The sequence below is a fragment of the Trifolium pratense genome, linkage group LG6 (genome assembly GCF_020283565.1).
Source record: "Trifolium pratense cultivar HEN17-A07 linkage group LG6, ARS_RC_1.1, whole genome shotgun sequence".
NCBI classification, from domain to species: domain Eukaryota; kingdom Viridiplantae; phylum Streptophyta; class Magnoliopsida; order Fabales; family Fabaceae; genus Trifolium; species Trifolium pratense.
The window spans coordinates 19,140,652-19,166,069 of record NC_060064.1 but is presented as its reverse complement, the minus strand read 5'-3'; the positions used below and the strand labels follow the sequence as shown (position 1 = coordinate 19,166,069).

Genomic DNA, 25,418 nt, shown 5'->3' with positions numbered 1-25,418 from the left:
ACTTTTTCACTTCTCAACACTCCACATCATTTTCTCTTTCTTCCACATAATCATTCAATACTTATTCAACGTTTACCCTCTCCAATAGTTTTTTCATTCAACACTCTACCCCACCATTTTCTCTACCCCACCACTTTTTATTTCATATTCTTATTTAAATTTATATTTTTGTTTTTATAATTACATAAAATTACAATTATCGATTAAAATTAAATTAAAATAATTAACACTTAACGATTTATTTTTTAGTTTTTTGTAATAAAAACAAAATTTATTTAATGAAATTATACGATACAAATCATCTTAACTTAATTTAAAATACAACACACAAGTAACGTAATTAGTACGATACAAATATTTTGAAATGCAATACAACACACAAGCAACATAATTAGTACGATACAAATAATTTAAAATGCGATAAACACACGAGCAGCAACGTAATAATTAGTACGATACAATAATCTTCAATCACGTCCCATTCCAAACTTTGTCCATATGTGCTTCACTAAATCTGCTTGCAATTCTTGATGGCCTTTTGGATCACGGAACTCGGATCTAGCACGCACATGATTTGCAAAAGCGGGTAACACCTCGGTCGAGTATGGTTGCGGTGCACTAGATCCACTTTCATCAGATTGCTCAAAATCGGTCCAATGTTGAGCATATGAGTCTCGTTCATCCTCAACAATCATATTATGTAATATGATGCATGATCTCATTATGATACCCAAATCGGCTATGTCCCACAAGCGAGCTGGTTCACGGATGATTTTAAATCGAGCTTGAAAAACTCCAAATGCACGTTCGCTGTCCTTCCGATATCCCTCCTGATATTTTGCAAATAACTTATCGGGTTCACTTTGAGGAAGTCTAATCGATTTGACGAAAGTTGGATAAGAAGGGTAGATACCATCAGCTAGATAGTATGTCATATTATAGGGATGCTGATTCACAAAGAAATTAACAGTAGGAGCATTTCCCTGTTCCACGTCATCAAACACCGGTGACCGGTCCAGAACGTTTATATCGTTCAACGTTTATATCGTTAAACGTTCCCGGACATCCAAAAAATGCATGCAAGATCCATAGATCATGAGATGCAACTGCTTCAAGAATAATTGTGGTGGTTCCCTTATCCCCCTAGTAAATTGACCTTCCCATGCTTTAGGACAATTTTTTCACTCTCAGTGCATGCAGTCAATACTCCCAATCATCCCTGGGAACCCTCGCATTTCACTAACATGCAGTATTTTTTGCAGGTCATCTTGGGTTGGTGCTCTCAGATACACTTGCTCATACAATCGTATGATTCCTTTACAGAATCTACGTAAGCACTCCAATGCTGTAGTACTTTCTATTTTGATGTACTCATCGACCGCATCTGCTGCCATACCATATGCTAACATACACATTGTTGTGGTACATTTTGCTAAAGCTGATATACCTTCTTTATTGGTTGCATCAACTCGCTGGGAAGGTCCCCAACAATTCGAAGGAAAACATGTTTTTACATCCGGTAGCGACGACGAAACATTGCATCGTCATATGTAGGTTCATCGGCAAAGTAGTCGTCAATTAGTCTTTGGTTTGCCGCTGCATGATCTCTATTGAGATATTTTCTAGTACGAGGTGCATTATCTTCCAATATTTTCTGTCGACGCTCTCTAAATCGATTGAGTATGTAAGCGTCATCAATTTCACGTCTTTGTTTGTAGGCTGCGATATCAAAATGAAATTTTGATGGATCCATTTTTTGTGATATTGGAAGTAGATTGGATGAGATTTGGGATATTGGAAGTAGTTGGATGAGATTTGGGATATTGGAGGTAGATTGATACATAAATGGTTGCATGAGTCCCTATATATAAATGATAGACATATGACGGATTTGAAATAAATATTGTATAGAGTTAATTATCGGATAAAGATTAGATTCGATTTGGTAGACCACCGACGGATTTGAAATAAATATTGTATAGAGTTAATTATCGGATAAAGATTGGATTCGATTTGGGTGGTAGACCACCGACGGATTTGAAATAAATATTGTAATGAGTTAATTATCGGATAAAGATTGGATTCGATTTGGGTGGTAGACAACCGACGAATTTGAAATAAATATTGTATAGAGTTAATTATCGGATAAAGATTAAATTCGATTTGGGTGGTAGACCACCGACGGATTTGAAATAAATATTGTATAGAGTTAATTATCGGGCAAAGATAGCAGACAATAATGTGGGATTGGTACTACACTGACAAAATGATAGCATACATTAATGATAACATACAATAATTTAAATGTCACAAACATTACACTGACATAAATCAACGCAATAAAGTTAAAGCAAACACTACACTGACATATTCAAACACAATAAAACTGACATATTCAAATGCAATAAAATTAAAGCAAACACTACAGACAAATACTTGCTTGAAATTAATCATCAAACAGTTCTTGGGCCAACTTTTCCAACATTTTTTTCTTCAGGTCATCGGGATGGTCGTCAGAACTTAACTGTAGATACAATTTCATTTTCTCCACTTTGTTAGCCTCTTGTTGCATCAATGTCATTTTCTCCATTTGTTCAAGCTCTTTCTCCCTTAATTGTTTGAATTCAGTCCATTCTTTTTCCACCACCTCCAAGGTTTCCTTGTTTTTTTTTTACCCTTTTTTTTAGCTGCCTCCCTACCCATAGGACGAGCACTAGATCCTACAGAGTTTGAGCCACATGCATCACTCTCGTGAGATCTCTTAGATCCACTACTTCCAGATCCTACTTGACTACTATAACGTGGTTGATCACGGAGAGCATTCCATTCTTCCATTAAAATGAACCGAACATTCTTCCCACATGCATATATTTCCTGCGCTTTTGCCAAAACATCATTCTCGGACCAACCACTTCCTTGGAGACGCTTAGCGCCATCATAAGCGCCAATCCATTTACCCAATATTTTGTTCATATAATTAAAACGGTTTCGGCATGCAACTCCACCAATGCTCATTACAATACTCAGCAATTTGACCCCAATATGTTTCACCTTTCTGGTTTCTCCCGACAACAGCTTGTTCCAAATTTGATCCACCCACTAATTAGCACCAAATTTTGTTCAGTGTTCCATGATGGTTGCTGGTTTTTCTTGCTCTTAGGAGTTGAATCTTCATTAGCAATAGTTATTTGTGTTGAAAATTCGGGAAAGTTAGTTGTACCACCATTCAGAAAATTTTCATTAACCATAGGCATGTAACCATTAAACGGTGGTGTTTGTGATGAATTTCTCAGCATAGATCCATAATATGGATGAAAGTTTGGAACAAAGGATGATTGGTTGAAATTTGGTGTTAAACCAAAATTAGGTATGTTTTGAGGATGTTGGTTGAAAAATTGATTTCAATTTTGATAATTGATGGGATTTTGATAATTGTTGGGGTTTTGATAATTGTTGGAGTTTTGATAATTGTTGGGATTTTGAGAATTGTTGGGATAATTAGAAGAATTGTTGGGATCGATTTCACTAAAAAAAATTAAAACTTCAAAAGAAAAACTAATTAGAAAGATAATAATAGATTAAGATAGTGAAAAACTTATTTTTTTTTCTGTGTCCAAATGAAATGAACCAAGTCTCTATTTGTAGAGAAAAAAAAATCACGAATTTTGGTATGAGATAATTGAGTTCAAAGGATAAAAATCATAAAAATCCATCGAACCAATCAGCACCTGACAAAATTCGAGATTTTTTTTCTCTACAAATAGAGACTTGGTTCATTTCATTTGGACACAGAAAAAAAAAAACCAAGTTTTTCACTATCTTAATCTATTATTATCTTTCTAATTAGTCTTTCTTTTGAAGTTTTAATCTTTTTTTAGTGAAATGGATCCCAACAATTCTTCTAATTATCCCAACAATTCTCAAAATTCCAACAATTATCAAAACTCCAACAATTATCAAAACCCCAACAATTATCAAAATCCCAAGAATTATCAAAATTCAAATCAATTTTTCAACCAACATCCTCAAAACATACCTAATTTTGGTTTAACACCAAATTTCAACCAATCATCCTTTGTTCCAAACTTTCATCCATATTATGGATCTATGCTGAGAAATTCATCTCAAACACCCCCGTTTAATGGTTACATGCCGATGGTTAATGAAAATTTTCCGAATGGTGGTACAACTAACTTTCCCGAATTTTCAACACAAATAACTATTGCTAATGAAGATTCAACTCCTAAGAGCAAGAAAAACCAGCAACCATCATGGAACACTGAAAAAAATTTGGTGCTAATTAGTGGGTGGATCAAATTTGGAACAAGCAGTGTTGTCGGGAGAAACCAGAAAGGTGAAACATATTGGGGTCAAATTGCTGACTATTGTAATGAGCATTGCTCATTCGATCCTCCGCGTGATGGAGTTGCATGCCGAAACCGTTTTAATTATATGAACAAAATATTGGGTAAATGGATTGGCGCTTATGATGGCGCTAAGCGTCTCCAAGGAAGTGGTTGGTCCGAGAATGATGTTTTGGCAAAAGCGCAGGAAATATATGCATGTGGGAAGAATGTTCGGTTCATTTTAATGGAAGAATGGAATGCTCTCCGTGATAAACCACGTTATAGTAGTCAAGTAGGATCTGGAAGTAGTGGATCTAAGAGATCTCACGAGAGTGATGCATGTGGCTCAAACTCTGTAGGATCTAGTGCTCGTCCTACTTTTGAATTTTTCTTTCATAATTTTTTTTTAGTTCTCTAGTATACCCACCCCAAACTTAAGTTGTTGCTAATTCCAAAAGCAACCCCAAACTTAGTGACATGCATTGTGCAAAAACCATTAAAGGTATCTAATTCTCCAAGAAAATCATTTTTTTTTTTAATATTATTTTGATAACTTTGGTCAGATAACAAACAAAACATTTTTCTTTAAGCTCAAAGGGGTTAAACAAAGGATAAGCAATGATAAAGGTGGCTAGAACAGGCTCAAGGTACCAAACAACTTGCCTCGTGTGTGCATCACAACAATAAATCAATTAAAGAGAACATGCGCAAATTCTAGAGACATAGCTAAGTGTGGAATTCTCATAATCATCAAAAGAAATCAGTGTTTGGGCTCAAAATCTCACGGTTTTGCTGGATTAAACTATGGTCAATATTTGTGAGAGTCCCTAAGCTTTGCCTAAATTATCACTATGATGCATCAGAAACAATCAAAAACATCACACATTCATATCATGCATTTGGTCAACAATTTTGAATCTAAGATGATAGCCAAACAAATTTCAAATAGTGTGAGGTTTTCAAAAAGACTAAGACATTCAAAGAAAACAAAACGACTAGCTCAAGTACTTATTATAGACCAAAATCAAGCATGCAACAATTTCAACAAAAGAAACATAACAAACAGGCCAAAAAGAATTCATAGAGGAGGAGAAGGAAAGTAAAGATGAATGGCACAAAACCTCAATCCTGCTCAGGCATGTTATGATCATGATCAAAACGAGGCAAGTTTTCAGGAAATTGCATTGAGGAAGACCCTCCTTCATCCGGGAGGCCAGCTGCCCTCCTTTGACGAATGTAGGTGGCACGGTTCACTTCATGTGTAGCTGCCATGCTCCTAACTCTTTGATTATAGGCTTCATCAAAATCATGCATTGTTGGATATCTAGGATAGAAATATGCCGGGACTTGCTCTCGGTAACGCATGGATTCTTGCCATAAGGCGGATGAAGTGTCATAGTGGTCCGCCATATCAATTCCCTGTTGAGTGCTCATATCCATCTTCCACACCATATCCGCAAGAACATTCGCATCATATTGCGGAGCTGGAAAACTCTCCATTTCAGGAGCTTGTGGCATTTCATTAGACATGTGTGGCATTTCATTGTGCATCATATTTTCAACATTTTCCTCCCTTTCTTCACCTCCTCCCTCAACCGTGTAATCCATCACATCATCCACATCGGCAAACGGAATGAATGTCTTCCCAAAAGTTTTTCTTCTCACATCTCTCACAAAAGCCGTAGTGACTTTTCTCGGTTCTTCTATATGATCATCATTAAAAGCAGCAACATTTTGATCAAGACAAAGTTTTGTGATCAAACAGAGATGTGTCAGACTATATGAACCCGGATCTTTCTGGATAAGTGAAGCCAAATCATCACTCAAAATTGTGCCCAAATCTATGTCTTCACTTAGCAAGATGGCTTGAAGTGCTAGCCCTACATCCATTGCAATCTCAGAATTGTTCCCACTTGGCTCCACATTGTTTAGCCAAAATTCCGCCCAAATCCGTGGAATATCCAACAAATGAGCGGTTTTAAACCGCTGGGGTGGGAGCTGTCTAGATGGTTTCACCCATACACTTCCAGGTGCGGTCAACTGAGACTTTAATGCCTCACGTTTATCCGATGACATGGTTGGCCTATTCTCACGTCTATGTTTCAAGACACAAAATTCAGGAACAATAAAATGAAACACCCTATTGATAGCTTTCGGGGAGTAGTCTACATCTACCCCGCGTACTTTAGCAATAGGGTGTTTCATTTTATTGTTCCTGAATTTTGTGTCTTGAAACATAGACGTGAGAATAGGCCAACCATGTCATCGGATAAACGTGAGGCATTAAAGTCTCAGTTGACCGCACCTGGAAGTGTATGGGTGAAACCATCTAGACAGCTCCCACCCCAGCGGTTTAAAACCGCTCATTTGTTGGATATTCCACGGATTTGGGCGGAATTTTGGCTAAACAATGTGGAGCCAAGTGGGAACAATTCTGAGATTGCAATGGATGTAGGGCTAGCACTTCAAGCCATCTTGCTAAGTGAAGACATAGATTTGGGCACAATTTTGAGTGATGATTTGGCTTCACTTATCCAGAAAGATCCGGGTTCATATAGTCTGACACATCTCTGTTTGATCACAAAACTTTGTCTTGATCAAAATGTTGCTGCTTTTAATGATGATCATATAGAAGAACCGAGAAAAGTCACTACGGCTTTTGTGAGAGATGTGAGAAGAAAAACTTTTGGGAAGACATTCATTCCGTTTGCCGATGTGGATGATGTGATGGATTACACGGTTGAGGGAGGAGGTGAAGAAAGGGAGGAAAATGTTGAAAATATGATGCACAATGAAATGCCACACATGTCTAATGAAATGCCACAAGCTCTGGAAATGGAGAGTTTTCCAGCTCCGCAATATGATGCGAATGTTCTTGCGGATATGGTGTGGAAGATGGATATGAGCACTCAACAGGGAATTGATATGGCGGACCACTATGACACTTCATCCGCCTTATGGCAAGAATCCATGCGTTACCGAGAGCAAGTCCCGACATATTTCTATCCTAGATATCCAACAATGCATGATTTTGATGAAGCCTATAATCAAAGAGTTAGGAGCATGACAACTACACATGAAGTGAACCGTGCCACCTACATTCGCCAAAGGAGGGCAGCTGGCCTCCCGGATGAAGGAGGGTCTTCCTCAATGCAATTTCCTGAAAACTTGCCTCGTTTTGATCATGATCATAACATGCCTGAGCAGGATTGAGGTTTTGTGCTATTCATCTTTACTTTCCTTCTCCTCCTCTATGAATTCTTTTTGGCCTGTTTGTTATGTTTCTTTTGTTGAAATTGTTGCATGCTTGATTTTGGTCTATAATAAGTACTTGAGCTAGTCGTTTTGTTTTCTTTGAATGTCTTAGTCTTTTTGAAAACCTCACACTATTTGAAATTTGTTTGGCTATCATCTTAGATTCAAAATTGTTGACCAAATGCATGATATGAATGTGTGATGTTTTTGATTGTTTCTGATGCATCATAGTGATAATTTAGGCAAATCTTAGGGACTCTCACAAATATTGACTATAGTTTAATCCAGCAAAACCGTGAGATTTTGAGCCCAAACACTTATTTCTTTTGATGATTATGAGAATTCTACACTTAGCTATGTCTCTAGAATTTGCGCATGTTCTCTTTAATTGATTTATTGTTGTGATGCACACACGAGGCAAGTTGTTTGGTACCTTGAGCCTGTTCTAGCCACCTTTATCATTGCTTATCCTTTGTAGAACCTTCAAAACCATTATTTTGAGTAGCCGCGAATTGCCTTGACAGTTGCCCAACTTGAGTTTCCAAGTTCTTAATTGAAGCTTCATGATTCTTGTTGGCAATATCTTGGTTAGCTTTCATTTGATCTTGGCTAACCTTCATAGCTTCGAAGTTCCCTTGAGCCACCTTTATGAATTGAGTAAGTGTATCCTCTAATTGAGAAGGTCTCCTTTGTTGAGAGTTTTGTGAAGAAGATTGTTGTTGAGATTGATTTGAGTTTTGATTTCCTCCCCAACCAAAGTTTGGATGATCTCTCCAACCTGGGTTATAAGTGTTTGAATATGGATCGTGCTTTGGGTTGTTCCTTTTGAAGTTGGCTAGATACTTTGCCTCTTCTGACCCTTCAGGAAAACATTGGCCATTAGCATGTCCTTGTCCACAAAAATCACATTTCACTTCATTAGCTGCCATGACTGGCATTTGGGAATTGGAAGTGCTAGTGATGTGTTTCAACACAGCTGCCATTTGAGAATTCATCAATGTAGATTGGGCCAAGAGAGCAGTTTGAGTATCAAGCTCTAGCATGCCTGCCTTCTTCTTTGCACCACGATCATTTTCAACTCTGTATTCATTTTGAGCCATGGATTCCACCAACTCTCTAGCTTCAACTTGATTTTTTTTTCAAAGATCCACCTGCTGATGCATCCAGAAACATTCTAGTTTGAGCTCTCAATCCTTGTGTGAAATGCTGCATTTAAGTATGACTATCGAGCCCCTGCTTAGGACACTTTTTCAGGCACAATTTGAATCTTTCCCATGCATCATACAATGTTTCGGAATCTCCTTGCTCAAAACTTGTAATGTCAGCTCTTCTGTCAAGATACTTATGAATTGGAAAGTACCTATCCATGAATTTCATTTCTAGCTCTTGCCAAGTAGTGATGGTGTTAGGTGGTATTGTGTCCAGCCAGTCTTTAGCTCTTCCAGTTAGCGAGTACTTGAAAAGCCTTAATCTCTTATCTGATTCAGATACTCCTGGTGGGTCTGTGTAGTCACAAGCTTCATAGAAATGCTCCAGGTGGAGATTTGGACATTGTGTTTCTGCCCCTGAGTATTGATTCTCTTTGAGGGTGCTGAGCACTGAATTCTTGATATCAAATGACACATGATTCCTAGGTTGAAAACCCAGATTGGCAAGCTCTCCATTGTTTCTTTGACCATAGTCACCTAACGTCCTTTCAGGCACAACCGGTGGAGGCGGTGGTGGATTTCCAGCCATGATGTTGGCTTCGTTGTCCGATGTGTCTGGACTAGAAACCACTTCTTCACTACTTTCTTGTGCAACACCTGCTAACCGGGCAGCCTCTCGGGCTAACCGAACTGCTTTTCTGTTTGCTTTAGCTGTTTTCTCTATTTCAGGATCAAAGATAAGTTCTCTGACTGCTTTCCTACCTTGCATAAACAACCAGAAAATACCTTAAGAAGCAACTGCACTACACAAGAATGAAAAAGAAAATAAAATTCAGAACTTATTTTTGTATATATATTTTTTATAATTAACATAAACAAAAACTTAATCAACAATAAAACAATAAAATTTAAAAAGTATGAATCAATTGCCTTGTTGATTTAATCAACAATCCCCGGCAACGGCGCCAAAAACTTGATAGAAATTTAGCAAGTGTACTAAATAGCCGTCAAGTAGTATAATAAAATCGTTCTTTCCGCAGGGATTGTTGTAAATCACTTGTAAATTGAAGACATACTTATGTAAATTGACATAAATTGTAAAGGGGTGTCTTGTTCGGTTTCAAGTTTAAATTTTTAAACTTTGAAATTGCTTTGGTGTTTAGATTGATGTAAGAAAAGCGATTGGTCCTTTTTGGGTCATCTAATTACTATTTCTCTTGGTAATGTCATGTATGATAACGAATTATTCAAATTAGTTTCATGATTTGATTAAAACATAATTGATTATGCCCAATGTCTTGGTAACATAATCCTCTCTCATGATCATCAATCCCTAATTTCTTAGTAAGACCTATGATCATGTGAGGAAGAAAAACTTTAATCTTAAAATCTCAATTAACAATCTGAAATGTCTTAAGTGAAAGTTAATTGATTAATTATTCCTAGATCGATGATTTATTCCCATTTTCATGGTAAAACAAACAATTGAAATCATCACACAATTGATCAAATCATGTAAAGCATTAAGAACAAAGAACAATCAATAGAAACTAACTTCGTAATTCATTAATCATATCATATGACAATCACATAATTCAAGATCAAAAGTAATTAGAATCACCTAAGGACCAATCATGAGAATTTAGCTAGACATTGCAAATTCAGAAATTACATCAATTAAAATGAAAGAAAGCATGATTACAAGAAGAATCTTGATGTGTTTCCACACTGGAATCCTTGCTTGGTCGCTCTTTGATCTTCCAAAATCGCTCCAAATGCTGTTCTTCGTGTAAAAATTCAATACCGATCCAGATCTGATGTTTCCCTTTTATAGAACTGATCAGAAATAACGTTTTCCGCCTGAGGCACAGAATTTTCGCCCCAGGCGCCAGAATTTCGCCTGAAACGGCAGAACAGAGAGCAAACCAGTTTCTTCAGCAATGTTTCCGCCCCAGGCGAAAATATTTCGCCCAAGGCGAAAAATACTTCAAATTTCACAAATTTTCATCTGCTATCTTCCTTTGCATGTAGTTTCAAATCAGTGTCTTATTCTTCATGATTTAGGTCAAAAACCTCTAAAAACACTTGAAAATGGTCTTTATTTCCATGTAATGACTAACGTCATCAAGCATGGGAAGGTCAATTTACTAGGGGGGATAAGGGAACCACCACAGTTATTCTTGAAGCAGTTGCATCTCATGATCTATGGATCTTGCATGCATTTTTTGGATGTCCAGGAACGTTGAACGATATAAACGTTCTAGACCGGTCACCGGTGTTTGATGACGTGGAACAGGGAAATGCTCCTACTGTTAATTTCTTTGTGAATCAGCATCCCTATGATATGACATACTATCTAGCTGATGGTATCTACCCTTCTTATCCAACTTTCGTCAAATCGATTAGACTTCCTCAAAGTGAACCTGATAAGTTATTTGCAAAATATCAGGAGGGATATCGGAAGGACATCGAACGTGCATTTGGAGTTCTTCAAGCTCGATTTAAAATCATCCGTGAACCAGCTCGTTTGTGGGACATAGCCGATTTGGGTATCATAATGAGATCATACATCATATTACATAATATGATTGTTGAGGATGAACGAGACTCATATGCTCAACGTTGGACCGATTTTGAGCAATCTGAGGAAAGTGGATCTAGTGCACCGCAACCATACTCGACCGAGGTGTTACCCGCTTTTGCAAATCATGTGCGTGCTAGATCCGAGTTCCGTGATCCAAAAGGTCATCAAGAATTGCAAGCAGATTTAGTGAAGCACATATGGACAAAGTTTGGAATGAGACGTGATTGAAGATTATTGTATCGTACTAATTATTACGTTGTTGCTCGTGTGTTTATCGCATTTTAAATTATTTGTATCGTACTAATTATGTTGCTTGTGTGTTGTATTGCATTTCAAAATATTTGTATCGTACTAATTACGTTACTTGTGTGTTGTATTTTAAATTAAGTTAAGATGATTTGTATCGTATAATTTCATTAAATAAATTTTGTTTTTATTACAAAAAACTAAAAAATAAATCGTTAAGTGTTAATTATTTTAATTTAATTTTAATCGATAATTGTAATTTTATGTAATTATAAAAACAAAAATATAAATTTAAATAAGAATATGAAATAAAAAGTGGTGGGGTAGAGAAAGTGGTGGGGTAGAGTGTTGAATGAAAAAACTATTGGAGAGGGTAAAAGTTGAATAAGTGTTGAATGATTATGTGGAAGAAAGAGAAAATGATGTGGAGTGTTGGAAAGTGAAAAAGTGGTGTTGAATTTATTTTGCCATTGTATATGGTCTTAGTCAAATTCTAGTTGCTTGTTATATTGTGTATGGTAATCTTAATCAAAATTTGAGATCAAGAATGTGCTAGTTTTTAATCTAGTACAAATGTGAATGTCATTTTTGTTTTAAACATGTAGTTTAAAAGTTATGGACTCAAATTTGAAATATTCTCAAAACAAGTTGAATTCAAGTTTTTTTTTTTTTATAGTCAATAGATAAATTGGGGTATTTTTTTTTAAAATTAAAACACTGATTTGCTTTTAAAAAAATGTTAAAACAATTGTAATTGGGCCGTCACAGTTAAATTGGTCCAAAAATGGTCCAACCAAAATCAAATTGCCCGCTAACCCACTAAAATTGAAAATCCGAACCCGACGTAAATGTTCTCAATAATTGGGCGGATTGGGCCATATGTTTTGATTTGCAGTTTGGGTTGGGTAGGTAGCAAGCAATTTTTTTCTCAGTTTTTGCAATTTTACACACTCGCTACTTAATCAACGAGGGGTAAAATTGAAAACTCGGGTCATGCTTAAAAAAATCAGGGAGCGCAACAAAAAAAAAACTCTTAAAAATAGTAAAATTGTCTTTTAAAAACCATGTATAACTTATTTTGTAGGCCACAAATTCATACTTAATTTTTTAAAAAAAGTTTTGAGCCATGTCCAGCTCTATGGGCTATGTCAAGACATCTGCGGGCAATCTAATATGATGTTTTCTCTTCCCACCTCAAGTGAATCTTTTATACCCCCAATATTCCAATTTTGCCTTTGTAGAAAAATTCGGTTCGCAGAAACCGAATTTTTACTAGTGCAAATTCAGAGTAAATTCAATTTTTAGAAACCGAAATTTGTTTTCAAGGCAAAAAAAACTTCGGTTTCTACGAACCGAAGTTTCTACGAACCGAATTTACTAACTCAATTTTTTTTTATGTTTAATGAAATCTTTGCAAACTCATGAAGATGACTACGAAAAAAAATAACATGTGGGTTGAGAACGGGAGTGGAATATCACTCTCCATTCCCCCTTCCTCTTTAAAATCTCCAAAATTTGTAGTCCCTTCGGACCTTTTCATAAGAAATTTTTGACTTTTTAGGTTCATTTAATAATTAATGTATTTGGTTTATATTATGGACCAAATACATTAGCTATTCAATGAAAACAAAAAAATTGACCGTCTCTTATAAAAAGGATCGGAGGGAGTATCATTTTTCATATTTAAATAAATTATTACATTAAATATAAATTTAAGAGTTTAATTATTTTGCACTGTCAGTTTAAAGTTATTTTACACATGCGTAAAATAATGGGTTGTCACATCATTTAATGAATGTGACACGTCATGTGTTTTAAAATACATGAGATGATGTGTCAATATATATTATTAAATGGATGTGTAAAATACACTGACAGTGTATATAAATTAAATTCTAAAGGTAATTTTAAGATAATTAAAAAATTACAAAATTTTAAAATTTTAATAATCCATATTTTTTGTGAACATTAACCCGTGCATTTATACTGGTATACAGTAAGGGGTGTATTGGATTGAGATTTCATGGGATTTTAAAAGATTCTTTTATGACAAAAAAATCTTGAGGTATTCAATCAAGACTTGTACAAAAGTTTAATAAATCGTATGGTATTCAATTAAGACAAACATGATTTTTTTTAGGGCAACAAAATCTGTTGGTATTCAATTGGGATTTGTTACTACTTTTAAAATGTCTATTGGTATTCAAAAGTCTATCGATTTTGATGGATTATTTTTTGGAATGGATTTTGAGAGACTTTTTAGTTTAAAATACACTTGATAGACTTTTTCAACAATCTCACCAAAAATCTTCAGACATTTTTTAACTCTCAAAGACTTTTTACTTTCATAATCGTTGTATCAAATTTCTTATTCTTCTTTATTACTTTCTTATTAAAAAAGTCTTGTACAAAAAGTCTTTAAAATCTCACAAAATCAATATAGTCCAACAAAATTTCATAAAATCATCAAGATTTTTTTTTGGCAAAATTGTATCGTAAAATCTCAATCCAATACACCCTCCTAAAAGTGGCCTGAATGACAAACATGAAGCCAAGAATAAAGAACATAAAAAACTGGACCACTTTCATTCTTAAAATGTTATCATAATAAATAATAACTATCATCATATCATAAAAAACTACAAATTGAATTATGAAATTCAAATTCAACGGGGAAAGAAAAGCCATAATAAGGAAATTATGTATAGATGAAAACTTCCCCAAAACGGCATTCTCATTAATCAGATTTTGTTTGTATAGTATTTGTTTGTGAACAAGCTGAACCAGGACTCTCAAGAACTCGTGATTCTGATTCCGATTCCGATTCAAACGTCACCGTTTCCTCTGTTTTCACCTTCTCACCAACAAAAACAATGGTACATTTCTCAATTTTCATTTCACAGTTTCAATTAATCGATTAATTAAGGCGAAATTGCTTCGAAATCCTGAGAAAATTTAGGAAATTCTCATATAACATACCTGTGATGGTGATGGCGATGGTGCTGCTTCGTTGATAATCTTTTCATGTTCCTTCTCTCTAAGAGTTCTAATCGGAGAAACTCTCTGTTGCAATTGAAAACGTTAAAATCGATATTGAGAAATCAAAATTAGAAACGAATCGAACTGTGAAATGAAATTCATACCATGCATCGATACTTGAGTTCCTTTAAACGGAACAATCGATCGACTTGAATCTCGAGATTCTTCTGAATCTCGCTTTTCTCTTCCATCTCCTTCATCTTCGCGTCAAGTAACGCTTCTCTATCTTTCAGCTTTTTCTCTGTTTTCTCTTTATCTGTTCTCAATCTCTCCAGCTTCTTCTTGATCGCGGTCAGCTCCTCCGCAAGCGAAGTTTCCAGAGGAGGAGTCGCGATCGGAAGGTTTTCCTTGTCGGCGTTCTGGAATAGTGTGATCTCAAAACATGACTGATCGAGCTTCGGCTTTGTGAAAGGATGGAGAGGGAGATTAGCAGGAGTGTTTTTAGGCTGAAGTGGTGTCCGGCCAGATCGCGGCCGGACTTTCGGTGTTCCGGTGGCAGGTGTTTGCATTTGCGTTTTGTTTAGCGTCGTGTTTGGTTGATTTGTTATATTAGTTTTTTTTTTTTTTTGGTTTGGTTGAGATGAAAGAATTGGAGAGTGGTGTGAGTGAATAAAAAGGTGGAGTGGAGTGTGAAAATGATGATGATGTAAGTAAGTTTCGAATTTGAAACTAGACAAGCGGTAACGGCTAGTGCTTTTTTTCTTTAGTTTTTTGACTTAAGCTAATGATTTTTTCTTTAAGAAAAGTCCACATTGGATTCTTCATTATTGGACATTTTTTTTTTTATAAATATATAAATCCAAGTTTGAATTTAGCAAACTATTTTCGTCACTTTTCATTGGGAATCAAACCGGCGAAAATTGAATCTAGTAGAATGAACTAGACTACCATAATACAAAGAAAAAATATACTATGTGAGTTTAGTTCAGTTGATAGAGAAATTGCATTAATATATATGCAACGTAGTTGGAGTTCGAATCCCGGTCAACCCATTAAACTATTTGACAAAAAATTGTAAAAAAAAAAAAAAACTATTTGAGAAAAAAAAAGGAATTATGTGATTTTTGGGAGGGAAAGTCAGGTTGACTTTATGAGAGAAAAAGATCGGTCCAAACGCATGTCATTCTCTTAAAAATGAGACCTAAAAAAAGTATAGGATAGTAATATTAGTAAATTAAAGGGTGTAAAAATTAATTATATTACATCAAACTATACGGCACAATAATCATGCTCGGTTTCATTAAAGAAAAAAAAAAAAATCAATAGTAACAGAGACCGGCGAACTGGCGTTTGATAAAAAAAAAAAAAAAATTAGCATAACACTAACACACGGGTAACACACCACTATTTACGTTTTTTTTTTAAATCAAAGATGATCTTTTTATTAAAAAAAGTTATGCTTTTTTTATTAAGGACTTTTAGCATTTCTCTTTTCTTTAACACCCACGTAATTTCTAATTTTCTATGCTAAATAGCAAATATTTTGTTAATTTGTGATTATTAGTAGATTTGGTATTGTGTGATAGCAAATATATGTAATAGATTTTTTATATCAAATCTTGTGAAAATCTTTTTACAAATAGATTTGATTCACGTGAAAATCTTTTTACAAATAGATTTGATTTACTTTTTCAGCAAGTAAATTTAGTTTTTTGATATGATAATTATTACCGATTTGATCTATATTTAGATTGTCTGTAAGATTTTGTTAAAAGAATTTTCTAAATAAAAGTTGTATTAAAAACAAATCTAAATCAAAGAATCTATTTGAGAGATCATAAAGATTTCTTTTACTTGTTGAGAAAGAAACAACACTAGTAACTTGAGAGAGTATATAAATAGGGAGTGTCTATTGAAGCTTTAGACATAGTAATTGTAGTATTCCAAAAAGGGTAATCATGAGTCAAAAATATTACTTACTTCTACGCCTTTGGTTAATGCCTTATACCCACAAACTATTTTCCTTAGAAAATGGCTCTTCTCTTAAACAAATTTCTATATCTATGCAAAACATGAAGTGTAGTCTATCATTTCACATTGTTTCCAATTCTTGCAATGGCTTAGTGTGTTTGTATTCAGATTTTGCTTGTGGAAGGGATGTTTTTCTATGCAATCCAACAACAAGGGAAGTGAGGCTTCTTCCATCATCATATTTGGTCACAAAAGTAAAAGATGGGACGGTACTAGGTGTTGGAATTGGACATCATATAAGAAGTGAAGATTTAATTAAGGTTGTTAGGATGTGGGTTAGTTACAGCAAATGTCATCGTAATAAGGAGTATATTTTTGAAGAATATGATTTGAGAAGTGATTCTTGGAGAACAATTCAAAGTGCTAACCCATGGTCTTGTGAATTTGACACTTCTTGTTTTGCAATGTATTTTAATGGGATTTATTATTGGTGGGGAAAAAGTAAAGGCTTGACTGAAACAATCCTTGCATTGGATGTGGGAGGTGGGATTCTTAGCAAGGTAAAATTGCCAAAAGATGTTGATATTAGTAGTTCAAGTGGAAGATATTTGGGTGTTTTAGGTGGGTGTATAACATTGGTTTGTCGTAAATTTGGCGATCAAAATGCTAACTTCGACATTTGGGTGACGGAAGGAGCTGGTGCTGTGAATTCTTGTTGGAACAAACTTCGAACTATAAAGCATAGTTCACTTTGTGTGCCATTGGGATTTTGGAAGGGAAATGAGCTTCTTGTAAAAATATTTGATAAAGTTAGATCTTATAATATTGATACAGAGGAAACTTATGATCTTAATATTGAGAATGAAGAGAGAGACTTTGCTGACATATGTGAAGCTGTGTTTTGTGAAAAGAGCCTAGTTTCAGTCAACCCACAAACAAGGGTTGGATGTAGTAGAATGGGATATTGAAGTGTCTACATTTAGTTCAACAATGCTTCAAACAAGATCATTTAGGTTAAATAGGTTCTTTCTTAATGTTTTCAATTTGATTCATAATGTAATAATGATATTTTTATTGTTGGCAATGAATTAGTTACTTTTTTTTATCAATGAGAATAAGTTACTTAACCTAGCTATATTGGATACTAAGCCAAGGCATTTGAAGAGAAACCAAATATACTTGAGATATATAATTTGTCATTGTTTATTTGGTATGCAGTGTTGTAATACTCTTCTCTCAAGTCTAAAACATCCTGCTAAAATAAATACAACAAAAAAAAATCTAAAGAAATTCAAGGAAATCAACTATACAAAAGAAAAACTTCTTTACCAGAAAAAAGATAAAAATAACTGTTAGCATGTCTAATAGGTTTATTTAAACTCCATTTTCATAAGAAATCTATATATGTATAGTATAATGCAGAAAAACCGTGAGATTAGAGGTAGTCCATGGGAAGCTCCCAGTTATCTTCATTATCATCCCAATCTCTTGGATTGGGTTTCTTTCTTCCAAAACTTTTCTTCCTCCTTGAAACACGGTCATATGTCGTAGATTGTTCAGATTCATAATCTTCGACATCATCCACTGAGATTCCTACATTCTGGTTGCCCAAAAAACCCTGGTGGAGACAAGTAGGATGTTTTATGATTAAATAGACAAAATAAACGACTTATACAAAAACGGTTAAAGGATGCCTGAATTTATTTATCTATTTATAATGGGAAACGACACTGCTCAGCAAGTTTTCCCCACTGAATTCCAGATCAACTTCCAGAATGAAAAAGGAAAAAAAAAATATTCTGGAGAGAGTAAGTCGCAGAAGAAACATTTTAGCAGCTAAGAAAATAATCGAATAGAACCCACTGACCAAGAAAACCTGGCACTTAGCAGCAGAAGAAACAGACCCGAGAGTAAGTCGCAGAAGAAACAGTTTTAGCAGCTAAGAAAATAATAAAAGCCACTGACCAAGCAAACCTGGCACTTGGCCGTTTCATTTTTGAACTAAAGGTACCTTTGAAAGCCTTTGTATTCGTAACGCTGCAGCTTCATGTACAACAACAGCATCAGATACTACTTCCAGTACATCCTCAACCATCAAAGAGTAGGTACTCACCTAAAATATTTAAATAGAAAAATAAATAATGAAGAAGGTAGCAAGTTGAATTACTTCAAATTTGGTTTTTGTCCATGAAAAGAATATATTCTGCGAGTCATACGACAGCCCCTAGTGTTTGCAGCTACAAATGCAAGTTTTGTGTGAATAGGTATACATATTTAATATCTTAACCCAAGATTTGAAATGTTCACTGAGATAGATGGGTAAAAGAATGCCAACTGTGATGCCATAAAAAATCTTAACAGTGCCGCCTAAGCATTTTATCTTCTTAAAAAAGTGAGTTAACACAGATGGATTGAATTGAGGTTACTTTTGATTATAAGCACTAAATTGTAAAATGTGATCCTTAAGGGACTAAATGGAGAATAGGACCATTAGTGAGGGACCAAAATAGGTGTTTTGCCTAATTTTTATTAGTTAGATTTTGTGGAGTAAGAGTTAGCAACGATAATAATTTTCGTTTTATTCAATAGCCATATTAGGGGACACCAGAAAATCTATGGAATCAATTTCTATGATGATTAATTGAACAGAATGAAAGAAATCGGTGATATGAAAAATCATATGAAGTACTGGAGTTCTAGAAATAGGTGTTTTGCCTAATTTCAGTGGACTGCCAACTTAAATATAAGAAAAAGAAATTGGAGGAGGGAGGGAGCTCACATGTCCTCCCTCCCTCCAATATTGCACAAGACGGATACATATTTCCATTTAAGTTGGCAAAACCTGCATGTAATTTGTATATACTAATGACTGTAAAAGGAAGCAACCACGCTTACCAAACTTGATGGAATGATGGATAGTCCAAATGAGTCTATCTCAAGTTCTTCAACAGCACCTGAATTGATGCTAAAATTGTAGCCACGCACCTGAGAGTTAAGATTTCAATAATTATATGATTAGAATATTAGAGATAAATAAATCCAGTAAATATTAGCACACAAAACGGTGCAAGAAACAGATAATCACCTTTCCGATATTTCGTAGAGAGGGCGTTACAACTCTGTATCCAACCTAGCAAATACAAACCGAATTAAGATATCTCCTAATTTGTATAAATTTGAAATAGTGGTACTGAAGCCAAGATTGACACCAGAAAATCCATGGAATCACTTTCTAGATAAAATTGTTGAAAATCATAATTTCCACAAGAGATCACTTTCCGATTTTCATATGGATAGAGTACAACTGACCACAACTAGTCATGTAACTTAAGCAGAAATGATATACCTTCAATTTACTCGTACATAATTGAATCAACTATCATTTACAACATGATTATTTGTTATAACTTATAACAACTCACTAAAATCTGGAAAAGGTTCCACCGACATTTCTTTTGTTTGTGTCTGGCTTCTCTCAGTATCTAACATTGTTATGCTAAAAACTCATAATTTCAAGGTACTTAGCAGGAAAGTCAAATGAAAAATTCATTCAAGCTGCCCAATGTAGAGAAGCACTCTAACTCCACTGTCCACTCCTAGTGTTATCTATAAAATAAAATCCTATACGGCCACAGGATAACTAGTGTGAGACAGTGAGTATATTGAGCACATTTAAATAAGATTTTGACATCCAGAGATAAATATCCAAATGGAGACATTACTCTTCGGCAGGAAGGAAAAACATCCTGAAGAATGGAGATCAAATTATCCTTACATAACCCATAAATAAACAACAAACAGCATCAGATCATGCTAGGGATGTTCGTCCATTCAAGTGACATGTTTTATTGCTATAACTTTCAGAAAAGGGATTAAATTTATTGGTCACTTTAGTTTGTTCTAGTTTTTAGGAAACAGTTGTAATGTAACTGTTCAATCAAAAGAAGGTTGATTTTTCCTCTCACATTCCTAGAGAGGGCAACTAGGTTATGTAAAACTCCCACCGTGGTGGGGTCTAGAGAAGGGTTGAACCCGTTAAAGTTCACATTACCGGAGAGGAAACAATAAAAATACTCTTGAATATGGGATATCAATTTTTAGTGTTCTCTCTACCCCCAAACAAGCCCTAATTCTAGTCAAGCAAATATGGCAAGAAAGGTAGGAAAAAGAAGCATTTAAACATTCTCTTTGAGAGTGATTTAGAACTTCACAGCCTGTGACATAATCCATTACAAGGGAACAGTGGCAGATCATATCGAAGGCATGATTAACTTACAAACCATGGGAAAAAAATCATGTGGTATAAGCTTTGATACTTTGAGCAATATTATACTTCTTTCTAAGGCATGATTTCAGTCTTGCATAAAACATAACTATCTTACATTATTTCAGTAAAAAAATACCATAGCATATTCAGGTATATTCGCTATCGCATATTCTGGAGAGTTTGAGCCTAATATAATATAAAAGAAGACATTTTATCCGTATTCTTCCGGACCATATGAACTCATCCCATAAATCATAAAAAAAATTGATTCACAAGTGAAGTCACAAGAAACAGTAAAACATACCAGAGTATCCAATCCAATCATTTTATATTCGTCGTCTATTATACTTTCATCTGGGACAAGGACAACATCCCCAACCTAACAAAGGAACAAGCAAAATAGTCAATACAGTGAACAAACTCAAGAAGTCACTTCCTGGCAAACCATATTTATAACTAGGAGTTCTATGCAGCCGCAAGACAAAATTTGTTTGGCTTAGCTTATTTGAGCTTATCTATTAACATAAGCATTTGTGAGACTGTTTAAGAGAGCTTATAGAAACAACTTATGACATTTCAATAAGTTATTTTCAGCTTATTTCCATAAGCTCTCCGTGATAGCTGATGAAAACAATTTGAATTTATTTTATCTTTTGTTGTAGAAATAGCTTATATACATAAACACTTATATTGATAAGTTCGTAAGCTATAAGCACCTAATTAAGTTGTTTATCCAAACTGAGTCAGGCCAAGTTGCAAATTTTCCATCAGAACATACAATGCAGTGGAATTTTGAAGCAAAAAGATTTACAATACAACCCCTCTCCCACATCAAACAACAACCATAATTAACAGGTGTTTTGAAATAAGTGATTATCTTTGAAATGATTGCAGTCAAAAGAACTCCCAAAAAGCATATATACATTATCAGTCTTAATTCAGTAAACTTGTTATACCTGACTGATATCCTCAAGAAGGAATTTTTCTGAATCCCCAGAAAGCAAGTTTGATCTCACCTCTACAAATAGGACAATCCACTGAAAATGAAATTCACCAAACAAATTAACTCATTAGTCCTATAAACAAAAACCCTTTAACAAATAAACAAACAAAGTGTTATTATTATCTTCTGTGACTCACAGAGGTAGTGTCTACCCAAAGCTGGGAAACAAATCCCAAACTAAGAGCAGATTGAATGCTAATCACTTGCTTCGCCAACAAATTCGACCTTCTAATCACTTGTTTACGTTTTCTTAATCTAAGATTACCACCAAATTTCTCAACTTTATCATCTTTTCTCAAATCAACCCCATCATTTCCATCTCCATCTCCGCGAACCCGATGAATCAAATCATCTTCATCTTCTCCCAATTCATTCTCAATCTTTCCACTTCTCTTATCATCAATTTCATCCCTCCCAACAAATGGGATAAACCCATCAGTTTCATTGGACGAACCCTCATCATCAAGAGGGTTTCTTTCCAAATCCAACCCAAAATTGTTCTCCTGTTTGTCCTCAAATTGAAGTTGGTCGTAAAAGCTATGACCCTTTGATGGTGGAGCTGGCCTGCCATTGGACCTGGAGCTCAAAGCTACTGAAACGCTCTTATTGTTAGCATTGGTTTTGGATAGTTTGGGAGAAAAGAGGGAGAAGGAAATTGGGTTGAGATGGGTTCTGGTTGTTGAAGTTGGGTATGAACTGAGGAAGGGGAACCATGGAGGAGATTCTGCAGATGAAATGGCAAGTGGGTTTGTAGCGAGAAATTCGGTCATAGTAAGAGCCCAAAAATTGTGCAGAAGGGGAATACTGTGCTTGCTGCATGAAACTTTCGGGTGTAAGAGATTTGAGTCTGGTCAAAAGTTTCATATTTGACTTTTGCGTATCAACAAAATTCGATCGAGGGAAAAAAAATTATTTTTTGTGCCCCACATATTTTCTGAGGCGATTAGTCATCAGTCACCATTAAACAAGAACTTCGTAAATATAACACGATAACATTAAAAAAATTACATGGACAAATCTGTCTCTGCCTACACCTTTTCTGTGTTTACTCTTCCAACTAATAATATATATTATTTATATACTTAAATTATGATAAAAGTAATTAATTTTAAGAATTTCATCTAAATATTTGATTCATAATAATTACATAAGTAAAAATCATAAACTCCCCACAATCCTACATATAAAAGAAAGTAGAATTACAACATATTTTACATATTTGAGATTAACACAAAAGAACAATATTTTTTTGGTATTTTGGGTTATACTTAAGCATGAGGTAAAAAATTAAAATCAAATAAAAACAATAATAATACATTTGTTTACTATTTTTACCATATATAAAAAGGGAAACAAAATTGATATTTTTAGTATTTTTTATAAAGATTTTTTTTGTGATTTTTAGATATGTTTAATAAAGAAAAGAACATAAAATTAACTTAAAGGAAATAAAGGGTAATTTTGATAATATATATGTAAACAAATAAAAAAAATAAAACCAAAATAAACGTAGGGTTTTGAAAAATGACAGGAAGCTAGGAGTTGAACACAGGCCTCCTGTGTGACCAATTCATCACCCAGCTGCTGAGCTAGTACGCACGCTTGTGCCTAAACAATGCTTCATTAATATATATAAATATATATTAAAACAACCCTTTAATCTACTGTCCATCATCTTTAACCTCCGAAATAGCCAAAATCATAAATCGTATTTTTCATTCTAGCACCAAATTGGACAAGTAAATATACCATTTTGCTCAGGATTTCGTGAGGATTATGAATATACATACATTTTATTAATTCTTACTCAAACATTCGAATTTTCAGATTAAAGTAACAACCCTAAAAAAAAATGGGTGCCGAGCCCGGGCACGTGTCAGGGCATGCCGGGTGGTGGATTCGCCCCTGGTGGAAATGGATGTTGAAAGTGAATTCATTGTGGCCGGTTGCTTGTTAAATGTTAGTGTTTTACTTCCTCCGTCCCTAATTATAAGCAGTTTTTCAAAGATAAATTTTTTTCCTAAATATAACCTCATTTTCAATTTCCTAGACACATTTATTATTACTTTTCCAAACATAACCCTACTTTGCATTGAAATACGAAAAATCAACTACAAATAATTTTTTTCATAAAGGACAATTTAGTAATTCTAATACACAAAAAATACACATTTATTACAGTACTAACTTTTTAATCTACATGAAAAATTTCAATGAAAGCTTATATTAAGGGACATATGAAGTAGTTGTTAAAAGATGCAAGTAGGTGTAGCTAGAAATTTAGGTTCTCTTTTATGGTTTGAGAATGTCCCTAATCCTTTCTCATCTATTATACTATGTGAACTTATTAATTGCAATGAATGAGATATTTTTCAATAAAAAAATAATATGTATTACCTATCAATTGAGTTATATACTCATAGAAATATATCTACAATTTTTATTTTTTTTTCTTAAACGTAGTTTTGACACCACAAGTTCTACAATTGTTTGATTTTGCCCCTATAAGTTTCAATCGCTCAATTTTAACTTTTTAAATTTCTCAATTGCTCGACTTTGACCCATAAGTTTCAATTGCTTGATTTTGGACCCCTAAATTTACCCCATTTTGCATTTGCTAGTCTCCCCTAAATGATAATGTGGTATTTTTAAAAAATATTTTTTCTTTATTTTTAAAAAGATGTTTTAAAAATTAAAAACAATTCTAAAATATATAAAAAATTGTATTTAAAAAATAGTTGATAAAATAAAATAATTTTTTTGTTATAAGTAGTTTATAAAATAATCTTGTTATAAAAAAAATAGTTTAGCAATTTTTTATGAAATATATTTTGTATTTTATAAAATATCTTTTATTTATTTTTGAAAAATTTGTTTAATACAATCTTTTTATTTTATAATTTTTTTATTTTAAACAAACTTCTATTTACTTAATTTAAACAATTATTTATAGTTTTAAAATACCACAAATAATTTTTAGTCAAAAAGTCAATGCAGACTAGAAAATGCAGGATGACGTAAATTTGGAGGACCAAAATCGATGAGAGGCCAAAATGAACAATTGTAAAATTTAAGAGATTAAAATCAAGCAACGAAATCATAAAAAGTCAAAAACCAAACAATTGTGAAACAACTTATATAAAATTTGTGCAAGTAAAAAACTTATAAAAAAATTGTGAAACTTAAGAGATGAAAATTAAATTTAAACTACGCCAAAAAATTGTAAAACTTAAAATTCATAATTACAAAGCACACATGCATGTTTTATTCATTTTGTTTTAAAGATGCATGTTTTATTCATAATCACTCGGTAATTCATAAATACAATAATACAAATTCTTTAAATTTGCATCCACTTTTGTTTGGTCCGGTCAAAATTTCCTAGAATAAATAAAAGTAAAATGTTTAATTGTTGTGCACTGTGTAAACATACATTCAATAATACGTTGCCACATCATTTAATGAATGTGACACATCATGTGTTTTTAATTACCATACATGTTGTGTCGGTATATTATTGAACGCATGTGTAAAACAACTTTATACTAAAGGTGCATATAAATTAAACTCAAAAGTAAAACAATATTTTCCATAAAAAAAAAAGTAAAATGAAAATATT

The 25,418-nt window shown here is 34.0% G+C and overlaps 4 protein-coding genes and 1 pseudogene across 4 annotated transcripts; 2 read left to right on the top strand and 3 right to left on the bottom strand.

Moving 5' to 3' along the window:
- Positions 1 to 467: 467 nt before the first annotated feature.
- LOC123888614 lies at positions 468 to 3,296 on the bottom strand (annotated as a pseudogene).
- Positions 3,297 to 3,882: 586 nt separating this feature from the next.
- Positions 3,883 to 11,561, top strand: LOC123890218. Its single transcript, XM_045939784.1, has 3 exons — positions 3,883 to 4,683; positions 7,174 to 7,188; positions 11,046 to 11,561. The coding sequence occupies exons 1-3, from the start codon at positions 3,883 to 3,885 to the stop codon at positions 11,559 to 11,561; spliced, it is 1,332 nt and encodes a 443-aa protein (XP_045795740.1).
- Positions 11,562 to 14,146: 2,585 nt separating this feature from the next.
- LOC123890484 lies at positions 14,147 to 15,240 on the bottom strand. Its single transcript, XM_045940099.1, has 3 exons — positions 14,723 to 15,240; positions 14,559 to 14,642; positions 14,147 to 14,433 (listed from the first exon to the last, which is right to left on the bottom strand). Exons 1-3 carry the CDS (start codon positions 15,125 to 15,127, stop codon positions 14,317 to 14,319), a joined length of 606 nt encoding a protein of 201 aa, XP_045796055.1. The 5' UTR covers positions 15,128 to 15,240; the 3' UTR covers positions 14,147 to 14,316.
- Positions 15,241 to 16,516: 1,276 nt separating this feature from the next.
- LOC123891870 lies at positions 16,517 to 17,497 on the top strand. Its single transcript, XM_045941745.1, has 2 exons — positions 16,517 to 16,798; positions 16,850 to 17,497. The coding sequence occupies exons 1-2, from the start codon at positions 16,517 to 16,519 to the stop codon at positions 17,495 to 17,497; spliced, it is 930 nt and encodes a 309-aa protein (XP_045797701.1).
- Positions 17,498 to 17,686: 189 nt separating this feature from the next.
- Positions 17,687 to 22,627, bottom strand: LOC123892704. The gene is made up of 7 exons (XM_045942558.1): positions 21,937 to 22,627; positions 21,753 to 21,833; positions 21,101 to 21,175; positions 19,615 to 19,659; positions 19,425 to 19,514; positions 18,541 to 18,642; positions 17,687 to 18,147 (listed from the first exon to the last, which is right to left on the bottom strand). The coding sequence occupies exons 1-7, from the start codon at positions 22,567 to 22,569 to the stop codon at positions 17,965 to 17,967; spliced, it is 1,209 nt and encodes a 402-aa protein (XP_045798514.1). The 5' UTR covers positions 22,570 to 22,627; the 3' UTR covers positions 17,687 to 17,964.
- Positions 22,628 to 25,418: the final 2,791 nt, after the last annotated feature.

What these genes read in the sequence shown, in the direction of transcription:
- LOC123890218 (XM_045939784.1), top strand. Translation starts at nt 3,883, where the DNA reads ATGGATCCCAACAATTCTTCTAATTATCCCAACAATTCTCAAAATTCC.
- LOC123890484 (XM_045940099.1), bottom strand. Translation starts at nt 15,127, where the DNA reads ATGCAAACACCTGCCACCGGAACACCGAAAGTCCGGCCGCGATCTGGC. An exon ending in AACTCAAGTATCGATGCATG is followed by an intron (nt 14,643 to 14,722) that starts GTATGAATTTCA and finishes CAATTGCAACAG; the next exon opens with AGAGTTTCTCCGATTAGAAC. An exon ending in CATCGCCATCACCATCACAG is followed by an intron (nt 14,434 to 14,558) that starts GTATGTTATATG and finishes GTTGGTGAGAAG; the next exon opens with GTGAAAACAGAGGAAACGGT.
- LOC123891870 (XM_045941745.1), top strand. Translation starts at nt 16,517, where the DNA reads ATGAGTCAAAAATATTACTTACTTCTACGCCTTTGGTTAATGCCTTAT. An exon ending in CAAAAGTAAAAGATGGGACG is followed by an intron (nt 16,799 to 16,849) that starts GTACTAGGTGTT and finishes GATTTAATTAAG; the next exon opens with GTTGTTAGGATGTGGGTTAG.
- LOC123892704 (XM_045942558.1), bottom strand. Translation starts at nt 22,569, where the DNA reads ATGACCGAATTTCTCGCTACAAACCCACTTGCCATTTCATCTGCAGAA. An exon ending in TTCTTGAGGATATCAGTCAG is followed by an intron (nt 21,176 to 21,752) that starts GTATAACAAGTT and finishes TTCCTTTGTTAG; the next exon opens with GTTGGGGATGTTGTCCTTGT. An exon ending in GAATACAAAGGCTTTCAAAG is followed by an intron (nt 18,148 to 18,540) that starts GTACCTTTAGTT and finishes TGTCTCCACCAG; the next exon opens with GGTTTTTTGGGCAACCAGAA.